General features: G+C 35.2%; 1 protein-coding gene across 1 annotated transcript in view; it reads right to left on the bottom strand.

Moving 5' to 3' along the window:
* LOC111417850 (germ line transcription factor 1) overlaps positions 1-20,188 on the bottom strand; it is a 28,860-nt gene that overhangs the window by 618 nt on the left and 8,054 nt on the right. Inside the window, exons 5-8 of the mRNA XM_023050244.2 lie at positions 17,967-18,113; positions 17,686-17,909; positions 17,297-17,634; positions 16,981-17,235 (exon numbers count right to left, since the gene is read on the bottom strand). Of these exons, the coding sequence (XP_022906012.2) occupies positions 16,981-17,235; positions 17,297-17,634; positions 17,686-17,909; positions 17,967-18,113 (964 nt within the window). The remainder of the gene's footprint in view (positions 1-16,980; positions 17,236-17,296; positions 17,635-17,685; positions 17,910-17,966; positions 18,114-20,188) is intronic.

Genomic DNA, 20,188 nt, shown 5'->3' on the forward strand with positions numbered 1-20,188 from the left:
ATTATAATTGAATGGTTTATTTCAGAAAGGGGCTAAGTAACATTTTTGACAATTTTGAGATACATAAGTGTATGTTCGTATTATCTTTTTGTACACCTATCTTTGGGTGTAGAAAGGAAGTATGATTCATAAGTCTCTAACATTTATTGTTGGGAGAGAATATTTCGTTTGCTGTAGAAAGGTACTAAGTATCGTTAGATAGTCCCTTTCTGCTACAAACTGTCAGTTTGACCACTAACAATTACGCAACTAGGGCTTGAACATATAAAAGTGATTGCTATCTGCCTAGCGATATTATTATTAGCCAATCATATTACTGAATCATATTTCGTTGATAGGGTACGATGGCTCATATCGCAGATCGCAATTGCTATATGTGTGCAAGCACTTATCGACTCAACCTACAGTCAAAACGTTATTACTAAATTAAGTAACAATAACTGCTTTAAGTGGTAATAATGGAAGAAATAGAAAGTGCATGTTCGCTAAGTGATACAAAAATCAGAATTTCTAAAAAAAGGAAAAGAGGAGTTAACAATTCCGACTATTATACTCGAAATATTATAAAACATGTTAGAATTATTAAGGAAAACGATATTTTAATTACAAGGGAAATGATGAAGAAAAAAGTGTGGCAGAGAGGGGAGGTAGAGATAGATAGATATATAGAGGCCAGGAAAAAATACAAAAATGAATGCAAGAAAAAGAAGAGGGAGCTGAAGGAAAGGGAGGCTTAGAAAATTAAGGAGTTGAAAGAAAAAAATGAGGTATGGAGATACTTAAAGAGGATGAGGAAGGGAAGGGAGGAAGTCAGCAAAGATATAAGTAATGTATTGTTAAGTTAGACCACTGGATGGCGTTACCATATAGAACATTGTATTACATATGTGTTGCATCAAGTTATGACCAGTTAATAAACAACGTAGCAAAGGAAAGCACGTGTTTTATTGAACACAACATGGTGACAGCGGTATAAAAGTGCAGAAAAAGAAAAGAAAAAGTGAAAAATGGAGGAAGCAAGGTTAGAGAAAATGAGTTTCACGGGAAACGTAAGCCAAAACTGCGAAAAATTTAAAAGTAAATACAAATTATATATAGACGCGTTCTGCGACGAGAACATAAAAGAAAAGAAAAAGATAGCAATGTTGTTATACGCTATGGGCGATGAAGGACAAGAGATATTCAAGTCATTTAATATAAAAGAAGACGAAAAAACATTAGATACAATCATGGAAAAGTTTGAAAAGCATTTCGTACCGAAAGCGAACGTTACGTACGAACGTTATATGTTTTTTAATAGAAAACAAAAAGAAGATGAAACTTACGAACAGTATGTGACACTGCTCAGAAATTTGAGTGATAACTGTAAGTTCGGTACCCTGAAGAAAGAGCTGGTGAAGGATATATTTATTGGGGGCATAAAAAGTCAACAACTTTTTGAAGGCTTTAGAGATGGCGCAAGTCAGGGAAATTTCCGGAAAGCAAGTCGAGGCGTTGGATGCGAGACATGAAATCGAAGTGGTAAAGAAGAATGAAAATACTAGTCGAGGTTGGAGATGTAAAAAATGTTTAACCGAACATGAATATAAGAAATGTCCAGCATATGGGAAGCAGTGTTACAAGTGCAACGGTGCAAATCATTTTTCAAGGGCATGCAGAGCAACAAGCGGCAGCAATCGAGAAAAGGCGGAGACAACGCGGCGATACCAAGGGACAGAGACGGCGACCAGCGGTCAGAAGAAAGGCGGCGGCACGAGCGGCAAACGTGGATTCAAAGGAGTAAGAGAAATAGAAAAAGATAAGTACCTTAGTGAGAATCAAAGTTCCGACTCAGACCACACTATTGAGACTGTAGTAAAAAACGTAAACAGTGTAAATTCTTGGTTTGAAAAGTTAAAAATTAACGGTAAATTTTTAAGTTTTAAAATAGACTCAGGCGCGGATTGCAACTTAATGTCGTTAGATGATTATGTAAAATTAGGGTTAAATAAAAATGATATTATAAAAACTAATGATCATATCAGTACGTATACAAAGGAACAAATTTCAATGGCAGGTTACGCTAAAATAAAGTGTTTGTTAAAAGAGAATAGTTATAAAATAAAATTCTATATCACACAGAAAACGTATAACAATGTATTAGGTTTAAACACATGCATAAAATTAGACATTTTAAGAAAAGTTAATCAGTTAAATAGAGGTTTTGAAAAATATGCTGATTTATTAGACAATAAGATAGGCTGTATAGACACAAAAGTTAAACTAGTATTAGATAAAGATGTTAAAGCAAAAATAGCACCATTTAGAAGAATACCGTTTAGTATTAGAGATGATTTAAAGAAAGAGTTGGATAGAATGGTGAAATTGGAAATTATCAAACCAATAGAAGAACCGACTGAATGGGTTAGCAACATAGTAATAGTAAAAAAGAATAACGGGAATTTAAGAATATATCTTGACCCACAACAGCTTAATAGAGCAATAAAGAGGAGCCATTATCCACTTCCAGCATTAGAAGAAATGGCAGCAAAATTGCATGGATCAAAATATTTCACCAAACTAGACGCCAATTCCGGGTATTGGATGGTACCACTGGATACTGAAAGTTCAAAGTTGTGTACATTCCAAACACCATTCGGAAGATACCGATTTTTAAGAATGCCATTTGGATTGAACTGTTCAGGAGAAATTTTCCACAGAATAATATCTCAATCATTTGAAAAGATTAAAGGTGTCGTTACCTTCCAAGACGATATTTTAATATACGTAGAAGATAGCGAAACATTGGAAAAGAGAACGATAAAAGTATTAGAGAAAGCGAGAGAGAAGAAAATTAAATTTAATAGACAAAAATGTAGCTTCAATATGAAGGATGTGACGTTTTTGGGTCATAAATTTGGGGAATATGGCATGAAAATAGACGAAGAGAAAATGAAAGGAGTAGAACAATTGAAAACACCACACGATAAAAAATCCTTGCAACGCATATTGGGGTTTTTCAACTATGTGAGCAAATACATACCAAACTTTTGGAACTACACACAGAGTATGAGGGAACTGCTGAAAAAAGACGTAGAGTTTGTATGGAATCACCAACTTGAAAAGGATTTGCAAGATTTAAAGAAAGCAATAATTAGATCACCGGAGCTGAGATATTTTAATGAAAAAGAGGAAATAACACTTACAGTAGATGCCAGTTCAAAGGGATTAGGAGCAGCCTTAATGCAAAATCAAAGGCCAGTGGCGTTTGCTTCAAAAGCACTGACTACCACACAGCAGGGTTACGCGCAAATAGAGAAGGAATTATTGGCGGTAGTATTTGGATGCGAAAGATTTAGACAGTATGTGTATGGAAAAAACATCGTAATAGAAACCGACCATAAACCGTTGATCCCAATTTCCAAAAAGCCATTAGATAAATTAACACCACGAATAAAATTAATGATGTTTAAATTGCAAGAATATACATATGAATGAGTTTACAAGCAAGGAAAGCATATGTATATAGCGGATACCCTGTCGAGAGATATGGAAAATCCAATCGAGAAAGACAATAATACCAATGAGATGGAAATCCAGGTAGATTTTGTAACAAAAGCAATACCGATAGGAGATAATATATGGAGAATGATTAAGGACGAATCTGCTAAAGACGAATCATTGACTAAGTTGAGACAAATAATCAGAAAAGGATGGCCAAAGTATTACCGAGATGTTCCAGATGATGTTAAGAAGTACCATCATTTACGACATGAGCTGACGATAAGTGATAATATAATCTTGATAAACAATCGAATATTTATACCTGAAGTTCTAAAAAAGATTATGCTAGAAAAGCTACACACGGGTCACCCAGGCGTAGTAAGAAATAAAAGTAGAGCAGAAGGATCTATGTATTGGATTGGAATAAATCGGGATATAGAGAGATTCGTTAATGAATGTAAGGTATGTAATAAATTTCAAGCAAACAAACAGAAAAAACAACTGATTTTGAGAGAAATACCGGTTCTGCCATGGCAGGAAGTAGGCATGGACGTTTTTGAGTGTGATCAAACACAGTACATGGTCGTGGTAGACTATCTGTCAAATTTTATTGAAGTTGAAAGGTTAAAAGATCTAACCAGTAAAACAATAATAAAAAAGTCTAAGGCAGTCTTCGCAAGACATGGAATACCAACAAAAGTCTTTACTGATGGTGCCTTATACTACAACAGTAAAGAATTTAAAAATTTTGCCATAGAGTGGGACTTTACCCATACAATATCAAGTCCCCATTATGCACAGTCGAATGGAATGGCCGAGTCAGCCGTAAAACGAGTTAAGAACTTATTAAAAGAATGCAAGGAAGACAACTCAGACGTGTACTTAGCGTTACTGAACATGCGAAATACGAAACGAGGAAAAATAAGCTCTCCAGCTGAAATGTTATATAGTAGGAATTTAAGAACCAACATACCCACTACCGTAAAAACATTAAAGCCGAAAATAACCTTAAATTACGACCGAAAGGAAATTGTAAAAAGTAAAAAACTATATAAACAGAACTATGACAAAAACTCAAAAAAGACGGAGGACAGGTTCAACGAAGATGAAAGAATTTATTTTAAGAAACGTTTGGAAGGAAGCTGGAAGGAAGCAGGAAGGGAAAATAAGCAAAAATTTGACAGAACCGAGATCGTACATAGTTATTGATAATGAAGATAAGCAGTACCGAAGGAATGAGAAATTCAAAAGAAAAAACCAAACGTTTCCCATTGACGAAACTGATGAAAGGAAAAATCAGGAAAGAGACGAAAACATGAAGAATGAACACACCAAAAGAGATGAAAAGGCAGTACGGGACAGCACAAACACACCAAAACATGAGAAAGAAATACTGACCGACATGAACGCTTACAAAACGAGATCAGGCCGTATTGTAAAAAATAAATACCAATACAATAACTTAAGAAGTATTTAGATGTAAGCATTGTAAAAAAAAAGAAGGGAAGTTGTAATGTATTGTTAAGTTAGACCACTGGATGGCGTTACCGTATAGAGCATTGTATTACATATGTGTTGCATCAAGTTATGACCACTTAATAAAGAACGTAGCAAAGGAAAGCACGTGTTTTATTGAACACAACAATATACAAATGACTGAATGGAGAACCTACTTCATGGGATTGTTGGGAGGGATGGAAGAGAGAAGACTGGGAGAAATGGAAGCAGTGTTGAGGGGACTGAAGAGGGGAAGGGCGCCAGGAGAGGATGAGATCCAGAATGAGGCATGGTTAGAGGCGACGGAGACAGTGAAGAAGAAGCTATGGAAGGTAATAAACGACGTATGGATGGGGGAGAGGTTTTCGGACAGGTGGGGAATGGGGATAATATGCCCACTGTATAAAAAGGGGAGTAAAAGGGTGGTTAGCAATTATAGAGGGATTACACTGTTGTACACCACTTTCAAAATTTATGCAAAGATACTGCTGGGGAGGTTAGAAGAGGAAATGAAGAGGGGGGAATTGTTGGTATTCTGGACGACAAAGGGATTGAGACAGGGGTGACCGCTTAGTCCCACACTATTTGTAATATATACGGCGGACTTGGAAAAAAGACTTGTGAAGGTGCAAATGGGTTGGGCCTTGGCGTATGCGGACGATTTGGTGGTCGTGGCTAGAGAGGCGGTGGAGATGAAGGAGATGATAAAGTCCCTGGAAAGATATTTTAAGGCAAAGGGGTTGGAGGCAAACGTCTAGAAAACAAAGATAATGAAGTTCTGCAAAGGGCAGAAGGCTGATCTATGGGCAAAGGGCAGGGACAGGGAAGAATATTATAGAAGGGTGGGATACTCACTAACTGGGATCGAAAACAACTGAGACATAGCGACAGGGACATACAGAGGCAGGAAAGAAGGTCACAGATACGAGAAGGGAGATACAATGAAAGGTATGGGGAGGTAGTGACAGAGGAACTGCCAAAATATTTGTTGATGGAGGGGGATGATGAAGGGAAGAGATTGGTGGCCAGATTCCGCTGTGGCAATAAGGAGAAAGGGAATAGGTACTGGGCGGACGATATGGAGAGGTGGTGTAGGCTGTGTGGAGAGGATTGGGAGACATTGGAACACATACTGAGAGGGTGTAGTGAGCTAAGGGAGGAGGCAATGGACAAGAAGCAGATTTTGGGAGAGGGGGGCGAGGGCAAAAGATGGATGAGTGAGGTGAGGATCTGGAGGTATATATTATATACAGTGTGTCCCCGGATAGGCGAAACTGAGGTGAGGATCTGGAGGTATATATTATATACAGTGTGTCCCCGGATAGGCGAAACGACTCTTATAAAATGTAAAATTTTTTCGAGATTAATTGTCATCTGTTGGGGTTCAGCCCTGCTTGGTTAAAGACTAATTTTGAACATATTTTCAAATTTTAAAAAACAAGTGACTTGACACTGAAGTGAAAACTTCTTGTGCATCAGGTAAAGTACCTTTTCTCTTTACAGTATGGTAAAATATTACTAAGAAATTTTATTCAGAATGAAAAGTTAGGGCCATATGAAAATTTTCGGAATCATCGGTCTACTTTGATAAAACCCATTTTTGGTTATTTTCGTCAATAGTACTTTATTACAATTTTGTTTTGAAATTCAGATTATTCGGAAGAAATAAACAAACCGTTCCTAAAATGTTCACAAAAAATTAAGTGTGTGTTCACCCACAAAAGTAACAGTTAATCAGTTTCATCATATTTTTTTTGTTAGAGTGAATACTTCCTGTTCTAAGAAATCTTTTGATTAAACGCCAACAAGTACTTCTTTTAATTCGAGTATTTGTAAATTTTTCACTAAATAAAGCAATAACCAAATTTAACCGTGAACCATGAACCACATTTATCCGTTTTCCCCCGGTTCCATAACACTGAATCACGTAAACTTTCTCCTCTAATGTTAACATTGTATTTAAAAAACACTTTAAATTTACTAAATTACATATTGACAGATTAACAGTGACAGGAAAGCAATTTTGTTTTATCCATGGCAGTCTTTGTTAGAAATAAAGTTGTTTGACTTGAATTTTATAAAAGTAGGCCGATCAATCCGAAAATTTGCATATGGCCACAGTTTTTCATTCTGAACAAAAATTTCTGAGTAACACTTTCACGTACTGTAAACAGAAAAGATTCTTTCACTGTCAAGGCTCACTTGTTTTTTAAAAATTGAAAATATGTTCAAAATTAGTCGTTAATCAAGCAGGGCTAAACCTCAAAAAATGAGAATTAATATCGCAAAAAAATTTACCTTTTATAAGAGTCGTTTCACTTATCCGGGGACACACTGTATATATACCTCCAGAGGTATATATAGATTGTATTGTATTATATTAGCAAAGGGAAAATTGTAAATATAAAGAAACAATAAAACACTTATTATTAAAAAAAGTGTGGAGAAGCTTGTCGGTAAGTGTTACACGAACTGACGAGATGTATTTTTTTAACTAAATTAATACTTTAAAATGTCCAATGAAATATTTCCAAAAGTTGAACGATGAGCAAAAACTGAATTTTTTTAACAAGCTATACGTAAAATTTAATACTAAAGATAAACGAAATATTTACTTACAAGGTCTTTTAGAAATGCATGAAGTTTCAAGGAGATAAACCCAAAAACGCAATAATGCAGAGACAAAAAAGTTGTTCATTTTTCCACTACATTCATGTTGAAGGACAAAACCGTAAAGTGTGCCAAATCGCCTTTGCTAGTTTACATGGAATTGGACTAAAAAGACTTAAACGTTTAAAATCGCTGCTTCAACAAAATTTAACTCCTCGTGATAAGAGAGGAACTAATATCAAAGTAAATACTATACTGGAGACAGATAATATTTTGATTCGACAGCACATCAAATCGTTTCCACTAAAAGAAACACATGACTCAAATAAGGATTACTATTACCTTGATGCAGACTGAACTTTAAAATGATGCATAATCTTTTCGTAGAAAAACATTAAAATAGTCGTATCTGCTACAGTTACTATATTAAATATTTTCATGACCATTACAATCATCTACATTTTGGCCGTCCTCAAGTAAATACATGCTGCAAGTGTGAAAAACTTAATATGAAAACAAAAAGTTCAACCTTAGGAGAACATGCCAAGCGTGCAGCAGTTGCTGAATTGATGATACATAAACGAGCAAAAAAATTTTACACATCGTCGAAGAACTCTACTGCTGAGTGCAAAACTTGTGACGATTTGGCGGTGTTAACTTTTGATTTCATCACTTGCCAGAAATACCTATTCAAGAAATGTTTTATTTGACTCAGTTATCAGTTAATGTATTTAGCATTCATAACTGTAAGAATGGACAAGGGTATTTTTATATATACAGGGTGTCTCACGTAACTGGTTCGTTAGAACTTTTTTAGGTTACGCTATTCGTACAGTTTTGAAATTTTGGTAGCATGGATTGTTCATTCGGAACTTTCGATCTAAAATATTTTCAAGATGGCTGCCACTTCCGGTCTACCGGAAGTAGACAATAACTTCGTTATTTTAAATGGAATGCTTTAGTTTTTATTACACCTTTTAATTGTACGAAAAGTAGCGATTTTCTTTTTCGAGTTATTTTGGTTTTAAGCTTTTTTAGCAAATTTCACCATGCCAACATTCATTCAAAAAAACTCTAAATTGGCACGATTACTCTTTAAATACTCTCAAATAGATTGTCATTTATTGTATCAGAGGAAAAAGTGGTCTTTTTTAAACCTTTTATGTAACAACACCTCTAGTTAAATTTATCGTTTTTTTGTATCAGAATATCTTATACAGAGGATGATCAAAAATTGTATTACCGTTTCTCCATATTCAACCGCAAGAAAGTCGAAAATTTTAAACGGAACGCCCCATATTTTATTAGCCCACCCGAAAGGGAATTTAATTCTCTACAATTTATTTATAAACATTCCTATACCTATTTATTGTAGTTTCTCTCATATTGGTAAATTTATCAAAACATGCAGGAAACCGTTTGTATTTTTATTAGAAGGTCATGACATTTTGACAGTTTTTTATTACATACGATTGATAATCTTTTAGTTTACTAGCTTTTACTTACCAAAAATAATAAACAGAAGATCAAATAAAGGAATGAATTAAAACAAAAAATTAACGACAAAAATATGATTCGGATAAAAATATTAATTTATAATATAAATTTGTTATTAAATTGAATTTGGAAATGCAATAAAATATTTATTTCGTTGTCTTCATCACTGGTGAACGGAAACATGCGGTTTCTTTTGGTCTCGATATGTTCAGAACCAAGAAAATCTTTATCAATTTTTTGAAATTTCTCCTTGTAATGTTAGATTTGTTAGGCATCTCTAATTAAGAGTTCTACACGTCCTGTCCAAAAGTTTATTACATTCACCATCAATACAAAATAAATTTCAAATATCACTTACACCCGTCGTCATATGTAACTAATGACAACAATAATACAAACATGGACAAAAAACTGTAAAAATTTCATAGCTTTCTAATAAAAAAACCTACATTTCGTGCATGTTTTAATAAATTTCCCAATATGAGGCAAAGTACAATAAATAGGTATAGGAATGTTTATAGATAATTTATAGAGAATTAAATTCCCTTTCTGATAGGCTAAAAAAACATGAGGTGTTCCATTTAAAATTTGCGAATTTCTCGCCATTGAATATGGAGACACAGTAATTCAATTTTTGACCATTCTGTATAAGATACTCCGATACAACAAATGACAATCTATTTGACAGCATCTGAAGAGTAATGGTGCCAATGTAGATCTTTTTTGAATGAACGTTGGCTGACATATGGGGTTTTAAAGAGCATGTTGAAATTTACCAAAAAAAAGCTTAAAACCAAAATACCTCGAAAACGAATAACTTTTATCAAAGTCAACCTATTATTTTACGTACAATTAAACGGTGTAATAAAAACTATAGCATTCCATCTAAAATAACGAAGTTATGGTTTACTTACGGTAGACCGGAAGTGGCGGCCATCTTGAAAATATTTTAGATCCAAACTTCCGAATGAACAACCCATGCTACCAAAGTTTCAAATCTCTACGAATAGTGGAACCTGAAAAAGTTCTAACGAACCAGTTACGTGAGACAGCCTGTATATCATGAAGGTATCGCTAATAAAGGCCCTAATGAAGTTACTTCATTTTTATGGAACTACACTCAGCGGCATAAAAAACGCATCACCTAAAATCATGACCAGTTTTAAACTGTAATAACTTTTGAACGTATTCCTCGATTTGAATAAGGTTTTTTTTTATTTGGAAGGTCTACCTGCTAGATTTTATATTATATTGGTTAATTTATATTAGATTTGATAGATTTATATTATATTAGTTCGTTCATATTAGATTTATTTGTATCGCCTCATTTGTTTAGTCTGGATTTGAAGTGTCTCGAGTCGCAAGATTAGGGTTTTTTATCGTATTATTTATTGGGTTGAGTTAGGCGTGGGAATGCGTTGGGGTGTATATTTCGGTGTTTAGGTAAGGGTTTTTAGTTATAACCTTAAATAAAGAAGGAGCCTGCGAGCTCAACTCATAGCAGTTATTCATTCAGTCTTCGATTTAACACCCACCAAAACAGTACCCCTTCAATTCACGCGGAGCAAGGCTCCCTATACAGCGTGTCCCGTATCTTCCGCATCAGAGCATTATACGGTTGTAGAATACATTATTCTGAAGCGATCTTTCTAATAAAATTTTTTCGAAATGTTTATAATAACCGCACGGGAACTGTTTAACGACGACCAATAACGGACGACTTTGATTCACCGAAAAAGTTTATTTCTCTTGCCATGACGAATTTATTGGTGAGTACACGTGGGAAACGAGTTACCATCGGCGTAGCGGACCGGCCGAGGGTGGCACCGATTACCTGAGTCTGATTTGCGATCTGCTGATTGGACGAAAAACAGTTCCTTTAAACAGTTCCCGTGCGGTTATTATAAACATTTCGAAAAAAATTTATTAGAAAGATCGCTTCAGAATAATGTATCCTACAACCGTATAATGCTCTGATGCGGAAGATACGGGACACGCTGTATAACTCTCGCCACAACTAATCGCAATTTATATGTATTAAGTTTAAGTGTAATTAATAATAAAGTTTATGGAAACGTAAAAACAAGATTTTGTTGTTAACCAGCGCCCACCAGATAAAAATAAATAATTACTACCCTTTGCCAATATTTCTGTAGGCGCTTTCCCCATTTTGGCGCTCTTTAATTTCAGCAATGGTGAATAAGTTAATGCGTGCTTTCTTCCTACACTTTGAAACTAGCTGTGGGGTGCACCGACCAAAGAAAATAATGTTAATCATAAGAGGCTTGTAGTCTCGTTTGTTCTGATCATCTGTTTTTTTGTTCAAGTTTCTATTGTTGTTAACACCAAAGTTACAAGCTCTAAAAGATAACGCAGCTTGTTCGGCAGCGCCATCAGAAATTAAAGAAATTGACGAAAACATTTCAGTGACGTTTAGTGTCGTTAACGTCGTACACTGTTGCTTAACAAGAAAAATGCCTTTAAGTCTTGCAGAAGTTGCTCAGGCAGTGGCTTTGGTGGAAGATGGACGTGTTATGTTGCTCGTGTTCTTGGCGCGATACAGGGTACGGTTTCTCGCGCCATTCAAAGATTTCGGCAAACTGGCACCTTTATCAGACAACCTGGATCAGGAAGAAGACGCACCACACAACCCTGTTATGATCGATATATTGTAACGACCATGTTACGAAATCGACATACCACAGCAGTTGAGATAAGAAATCGTTTGGAGCAAGTGCGTCGGGTGAACGTGAGTGAACGCACAGTAAGAAGGAGATTTGAAGAAGCGAGGTTGAGATCACAGACGCCAGCAACTGGACCACAATTGCTTCGAAAACATTACGAGATCATGTTCAGTGGACCAATGCAGAGTGGCGAAACGTACCGTTCTCAAATGAGTCGAGAATCGAATGGCCTGCACATGTGGGATATGCTAGGGAAACGAGTTAGCGAGAGCCCGTGGTGCCGTTATTTTGTTTGATTTACTTGTCACAGTTTAATAAAATTAAATTTCATCCATGATGAAATATATTTATCCATGATTTGCTTTAATTTCTGATGGCGCTGCCGAACAAGCTGCGTTATCTTTTAGAGCTTGTAACTTTGGTGTCAACAATAGAAACTTGAACAAAAAACAGAAGTGAATAGAACAGACGAGACTACAATGATTTAAACTATTTTCTTTTGTCGGTGCACCCCATAGCAAGGTTCAAAGTGTATGAAAGAAAACACGCATTAGCGTTATTCACCATTGCTAAAATTGAAGAGCCCCAAAATGAGGAAGGTACCTACAGAAATATTGGCAAAGGGTAGATCTTTCAAATAAAAGAAACCTTATTCAAATCGAGCAATACGTTCAAAAGTTATTGCAGTTTGAAACTGGTCATCATTTTAGGTGATGCGTTTTTTATGCCACTGAGTGTATATCAAAAAAAATACCTGACAGTGTCAAAGAATTACACCTGTACAGTGATAACTGCCCGGGGCAAAACAAGAACCATACACTGCTACGTATGTGTATAGCTTTGGTTGAGATCAACAGATTTCAAAAAATAGAACATTTTTTCCCCATAACAGGTCCCTCTTTTCTCCCGAACGATCGCAGGATAGAATATATACTCTCCATACTTACACAGAAATTATTGCTTCATGTGATAATCAGAAATTTATGATAAACGAAATTGTTTCCAAAGACATACTTCATTTCAAAAACTGGTGGCCTAAGTATTACAAAAAAACTACAAATTCTCTTGAAAGCATGAAACCCGGAGTAGTTCGAGATAACAAAAAACCATTTACAATATTCCACTTTCATTATTTTTTTCATGAACATAAAACTCCGGGATATGTTGTAGTTTCAGATTGTATAAATGTGTTAACATCCCACACATTTCACCTACTCATGCCAAAAAAATCTAGAACTTTGATCAAAATGTCCACAATTAATGCTTATGTTGATAAAGTTCCAATTTTGATTTCCAAATTGGAACATCTTACGAAAATGTTTCCTTATATTGAAGAACCATACTTGAATTTTTATCAAGATATTAAAATGTTGACCTAAAGCGAGACCAGGAGAAAATGCAACAGAATAAAAAATAAGTTTGTTTTGGTTAATATTTTCATTTTCTAATCAAAATTTTTTAAATATATTCTCGTAAATATTCATATTGCTTTAAAAATAATATTCCTCTTGAATATCGTTTTCCATGCCCATGTGAGAATACAAGGAAAAACGACAGTGTTATTATTAAATTTGGAGCCTAACATTTTTGCAGTTTCTAAACTAAATTTACTATTAAAAAATGCAAAAATAAATGTAGAGTTATGATAGAATAAAAAAGTTCTAAGCAAACAAATTTTAGGAACAGCCTTTATAGAATTGTTCCCGCGGACCGACCAACTCAAAAATTGCCTAATAATAATAATAATAATAATAATAATAGATATTTATTAACCCCATTATATGCAAAATGAATTACAAAAAAGAACCTACAAAATAAAAAACAACAATAAAAAAGTAACGTAATCGAACAAAATATCAATTAAACTAAATTTGGAGCTAAAAAGGACCAAGTCAGTTAAGCAAGAATGCTAAACTGTTTTTCATTGGCCCTTGAATATAAAAAAAAAATATATAATACATCATAATGATGAATCGAAACCCAACCCAGCACCAAGTCAATTGCCACAGTGTCAACTCAGAAAATTGTAATTTAACGAATTAAAATGAAAAACAAAAGGTGAAATCATAAATCATAAAAAAAAGTATTAATGATATTAACGATGACTCATTTCCTCCTGCTGCATCCACAGCTCCACTTTAAGTTTTCTCTTGAATCCGCGCTCATTCTCCAGCCTCATCGGAATAGGAATGTTGTTATAAATGTTAGGCACACAGTAAGAAAAAGCTCGCTCAAACAATTTAAGCCGGTGCTTTGGTATTGTTAACGTATACCTGTGTCTAACATTTATATTATGAACATCAGTACGATAACTAATTTTGTTATATAAATAAGGAGGAGTCTTATAAATAAGTATTTTATGATATAAACAAGCACAGTGTAAAATTCTCCGTCGTGACATATCTAGCCAACCGACCCAAGCAAGCGAGTGAGATATTCTCTCCCGTCTTCTGATCCCAAATATAAAACGAAGGCAAGAGTTCTGTACCCGTTGAATTCGAATTCTGTCCGCAGCATCAATACAAGAATGGTAAAGCGGATCCCCGTAGTTAAAGATGGATAACACAAGTGCTTCGCACAAATGTATTCTTAATTTTTGATGTAAAAGGTTTTTGTTGGAATACAATAACTTGAGGGTGGAATAAGCCCGCTGAAGAAGACCTCTGACATGATTTCTAAATCGCAAATCAGAGTCCAGCGTAACACCTAAATTACGTACTACATCTGAAAGTTGAAGTCGTTGGTTATTAACAAATATATTTAAGGACTGCCTAACGTTATTCGCCGGCAACCCTCCTCCAAAGACGATAACAGAGGATTTTGATGCATTTATAGATAGACAATGACGCCTGGTGTTCTGAAGCAATAATTCAAGATCAGAATTAATTCGAAATTCGGACATACCCAAGTCCCTCCCATCAAAACCGAGGTATATTTGAGTATCATCAGCATACATGTGGGTTTTGCAATGCTTTAGATTGGAACAGAGATTAATGGTGTAAATTAGGTATAATATTGGTCCCAAGATTGATCCTTGAGGTACACCTGAAGTAATATAACCTCTCTTCGACAAAGCACCCTGAAATTTAACAATTTGCGAACGATGTAAAAAATAGTTTTTGAAAAAATCGATAGCCAACGGGGAGAAACCAACATAATGAAGCACAGCAAGTAAAGTCGAATGATGGAGGGTGTCAAAAGCCTTAGAAAAGTCAATTAGGATGAGAGCCGTAACATTTCCCTCATCCAATCCACGCAAGATATCATCGGTCACATTCAGAAGAGCTGTAGTACAGCTGTAACCAGGACGAAAACCAGACTGAGTAGATGGAAGTAAATTAAAAGTATTAAGATGATCCCAAATCCTTGCAGCCACAATCCTTTCTACTATCTTAGAGCAAACATTTAAGATGCTAATAGGACGAAGATCATTTAGTCCTGAGGGGTTACTGCATTTCGGGATGGGAGACACTAAGGCAGTCTTCCATTGATCAGGAAAGACACCCAGTTCCAGACAAAGATTAACAATATGGCACAAATACGGAACAATCACAGGGCAACACAGAAGTAACATCTTTACGCTAATGCCATCACTTCCAACTGCATTGGTTTTAATAGATTGCAGCGCACGACAGATTTCGTTTTCCGATGCTAAGGAAAAGGATAAGGTAGTACAGATCTGAGGCAGAATATTAGAGTTATAGAATTTAATAAGTTCTGCATCACCAGAGTTAGTAATTTGAGAGGCTAAAAAAGAATTGTTAATCAAATCAGCATCACCAATGTTGCTGGGAATACTACCAGTCCTATTACCGCTAATGCCCAAAGACCGAAAGGCACCCCACAATTTCCTGGAATCACCACCCCTGAATATGTGAGATAAAAAAGCTTTTTTTTCACGTTGAAGTGCATTATTGGTGAAATTACGCAATTCTTTATAATAGCTAAAATCAGAGGGTAATCTGGAGGCCTTAAATGACCTATAGGCTTTATCCCTCAGCTTCATAAGCAGCTTAATATTGTCAGTTACCCAAGGGCGATAATTCTTACGTAAAACAACAGTCTTGAAAGGTGCATATATATTGAAAAGATTGATAATATGATAATTAAAGAAATCAACCTTATCACTAATACTGGACATATGCAAAAATTCCCACCAAGGCACAGCACGCAGATGGTCCAGAAAAGCTTCCGAGTTGAAATCCTTAAAATCTCTATAAGTAATACTCTTAACAGGATTTGGACGTATTTCAAATGATAATGCGACAAAAACAAGTGAATGATCAGCAATATTGTGGATATCAGCGACTCCACATTCATCAATTGGTGCATCCACATTTAAGATTATAAAATCAATCAAGGTAGCGGAAGAAAGGGTGATCCGTGTTGGACTCGATATAACTTGGTGAAGACTAAACTGCTCAATGGTAGGAATAAATCGATTACCATAAAAGCCATCAACATCTAAGCCATTGATGTTGAAATCACCTAAGCAGACAAGTTCCTCAGAAGATGGAGCAAGATAGGATAGGACATCTTCAAAACGCGAGAGAAATTCACCCAAACCTCCATGAGGTCGGTAAACAACACCAATAACCATGGAAACAGGAAAATCAATAAGTTCAATCCAAAGATGCTCTATAGCGGAAGATATTTCTTGAAATAAAATATTATATTTCAGTGTCGATTTAATGTAAAAGCCAACTCCACCCCCCGAACCTGCATTAGTATGACTACAAGGACACAATCTACCAGCAAACACGGATTGATAACCATTAATTGAATATTGTGAAGTAATTGTCTCAGTATAAATCCAAGTTTCAGATATTGCAAAAATATCGAAGTTCCCATCGACATAATTATTTTACATGCTGTTAGTTTACACTGTACCAAATTTCAACGCTTTACCATAATAGTGTTTAAGATATTTAGAAAAATGTATTAAAATTTCCTAACTTTGATGGAATGTATCTTTGCAATTTGAGGACTTTTACTAATGTTTTTTACATGAATCGTCATCATTTTAACTCTAGTATGTTTCCAAGTACATTTGTTCGCCAAATCACCTGTATATGCAATTTGTAACAAAAAATGTCGTGAACACTCTTTAATTTGGAAAATATATCTTTTTTTCGTTTTTCTCAGAAAAATAAAAATTTTACTTAGTCCCTTTCTGAAGTAAACAATCAATTGAGATAGTTTGAAATACCTAGTTCTCATGTGAGATTGTAACTCGGTTATTAATCGCCGATGTTTTGATCTAGCAGAATTCTTTCCAAGCCAGCCTGGAAAGTTAATTTGGCCACCAAAATGACCCTCGAGGTAATGACCAGGTAAAACACTTGAAAAGATCGCTTGGATTGATAATAACGACCAATTATTACCACTTCTTATTTTTTTATCGATGATATCACCCATGCTTATTGAATCGGCGGTCTTAGCAAAATTTTCCAAAAATTTTCCCCTAAAATTGTTCGTTTTATGTTAAAGTATGAAAGAATCTTTAATTATAAAAATCGACTTACTTTGGACAATGAGGTACAACGTGTAAATAATTTTCATGTACAAATAATGGCCCAATGCTGTAATCATAAAAAAATAACCTTGATTTATCAGATAAACTCATCGTTTTATGATCTTCTTCTGAAAATACTTTTCTTATAACCTCCCATGGCCCCAAAACGAGATCTTTTTTAGCCGTTTTAGCGCTATTTTCTGCTTTATCTGATTTATTATTCGTTGTCCACATAAATAAATTATTCAATGTTTGGCGAATATCCATTTCCGTTGCTGTTATTATTTCTGTTATAGCTTGAGGAGTAATTTTTATATTTTCTTTAAAGCAAATACTCATCATGGCGCCCTAAACAATAAATATTAATTACAAATATTGAAAAGAAATAGTTGGTTTTACCCTAATTTGTTCCAACCGTGGTTTAGTAAATCGTAAATCAAAACAATACATCACTAATGAACGAATTTTCGGATGATTCCTATCGTTGCACATACAGATTATAGGTATGTTTGTGTTTTTTATTAAACTTATTAACTCTTGTATACCACCACGATCTTCATTTCCTGCCATTCCATCAACTTCGTCCATTAAAAGAACGTGTTTTTTTGTTGGAGCTAAACCATCTTAATCATAATAAAAAAAATTAATATAAATTAATAAAAAAATATTTGTAGAGTTACTTTTAAAATATCCTGCAAGTGATGTAGTAGACAGTAATTGTGATACTTCTTCGTGTAATAACTTTTTACTTCTTGTATCAGAAGCATTAAATTCAACAATATCATAACCTAATTCTTTGCAAACTAATGTAGCTGTAGTTGTTTTTCCTAAAAACAAGAATTATTATGGTTAACCCTTTCACTGCTCTAAAGAAACATATCAGCAAATATTTTCAGTGACTCTAAGGCTAAGTGTATATTAATACTTTAAACGTATTGTTACGCATAGCAAATTTACTACTTGTTTGCAAAAGTTAAACATATCCGCATGTTTGTATGCATTATTATATAGCTTAGGTAGCTAACCAACCAATCAGCCTCCAGCGCTCACTCATCTAACAGTGGTGTGATCAAGAAAGAACACTGATTATTTAGAAGTGAGGTGTTTCTATGTCAAAACAATATTACACCGACGACGAAGTTTACAAAATTTTGATGGAAAGAAGCGATTTTGATGGAGTGAGAGTAAAGAATTTTTACAAACGGCGATAGTTAGTGACGAAGACTACCATGACGATGATATTGATAAACTCACTACTTCTGCAACTCCACTTTGGTATTGTCAACTTTTAGGCATAGAACTGCGAACGTGAACAATAAGGGAAAAACGAGGAAAGTAAAATGGAACACAAAGAGGATGAAGCGAGAGAATGTTGGAGAGTCCTTCCAGCAACAACTGGAGGCCGTACTAAGAGAGAGAGATCATACTCGGAAAAAATTCAAGAAGAATGGGATGTGATAGGAGGAGCTATCTCGAAAGTAGCAAACGAATGCATTGGCACAAGAACGTGTTGCAGAAATGTGGAATGGTATGATGAAGACTGTAAGAGAGAAATGAAACGCGGATGAGGATGATACAGCGAAAAACAAGGACGAACAGAGAGGAGTATAGAGAGACGGTTCACAAATAGAAAAGTGAGGGACTTCAACCGGATAATTAAGATGGAAACAACAGGGTTTCCAAAAGTTGCCAACAGTGCAAGAAGTGCAGCAAGCTAAACCAAGGATGAAAAAGAACAAGGCCCAAGGAAAAGATAACATCACTGCTCAGCTCCTAAAAATTAATGGAAAAGCAACAAAAAGAAGAACTGATAATAACCTGCTGGGAGAAAAAAAGGATAAAAATGAAAGATAGAAATAATTATACCACTGCATAAGAAAGGAGACAAATCCGTGTATGATAAATACAGACGCATAACCCTCTTCAACATAGAGTACAAAGTATTATCAAACATAATACACGAATGAGTAAAAACGTACACGGAAACAATACTAGGAGAATATCAGTGTGGCTTCAGAAAGAATAGGATTACAATAGACCACATTTTCCTAGTTAGGCACACCTAAGAGAAATGCTGTGACCATAGGGTACATGTATACAGGCCTTTGACAGCCTTGACAGAAATAAATTTGAGAGGGAGTGGTAATTGGTGGGAATACCCGGCAAACTTGAGAATGGTGATGGCGATAGCTAGAATGAACAACTCAGTAGCAAAAGTATTGAGATACGATGCCAAATCTGAATTGTTCAAAATAAAATTGGGAGTGACCTCGACAAAGGAGTGGATTCAATAAGAGCAAATTCAAAAACAGCTGTGGCGCAGTAGCTGGAATAGCGAGAGCCAAAGGAAAGCCTACAAAGCGATGGAAAGATCATAAATCATTTTTCCAGCGAACAGTAGAACCTGAAGAAGATGGAATCCCTACACCCCTCTGTGAGGCGTGAGGCGGAGGGCAAAGGCTCGAGACCGAAATCCACCTTAAGTTGTAGTACCAAAGGACAAGGAAACTACTTCTGCAAATAACGTCAATAATTCAATAGCAGAAACGACGCCAAACCTCATAATTTTATTAAAATTTATTTAGGGTGTCTACATGAAATTTTCTGCTTTTTTCCTTGCACTATTAATTTTTCCAGGTTATCAACAGGGGTTCAACATATACTAAAATTCGTCACCGGAAAATAGTCGAGCTCATTCACTATAGATATGTTAGTAGCGAGGTAATAGCGTTTTGTCCAAAATTCATCAGAGTTGATTTAGTTGATTCTTTCTTGATTGTAACTGCACATTGAAAAGCCAGATTTTTACCATTATACCACGGGTTGGCTTTTGGAGAGTGGCATTTTTTGCTCTGTAGTTTGAAAGAGATTTTTGCGACTAAAGAATTATGGTCACTTCCAC

Source organism: Onthophagus taurus, chromosome 6 (genome assembly GCF_036711975.1).
Source record: "Onthophagus taurus isolate NC chromosome 6, IU_Otau_3.0, whole genome shotgun sequence".
In the NCBI taxonomy this organism is placed as follows: Eukaryota; Metazoa; Arthropoda; class Insecta; order Coleoptera; family Scarabaeidae; genus Onthophagus; species Onthophagus taurus.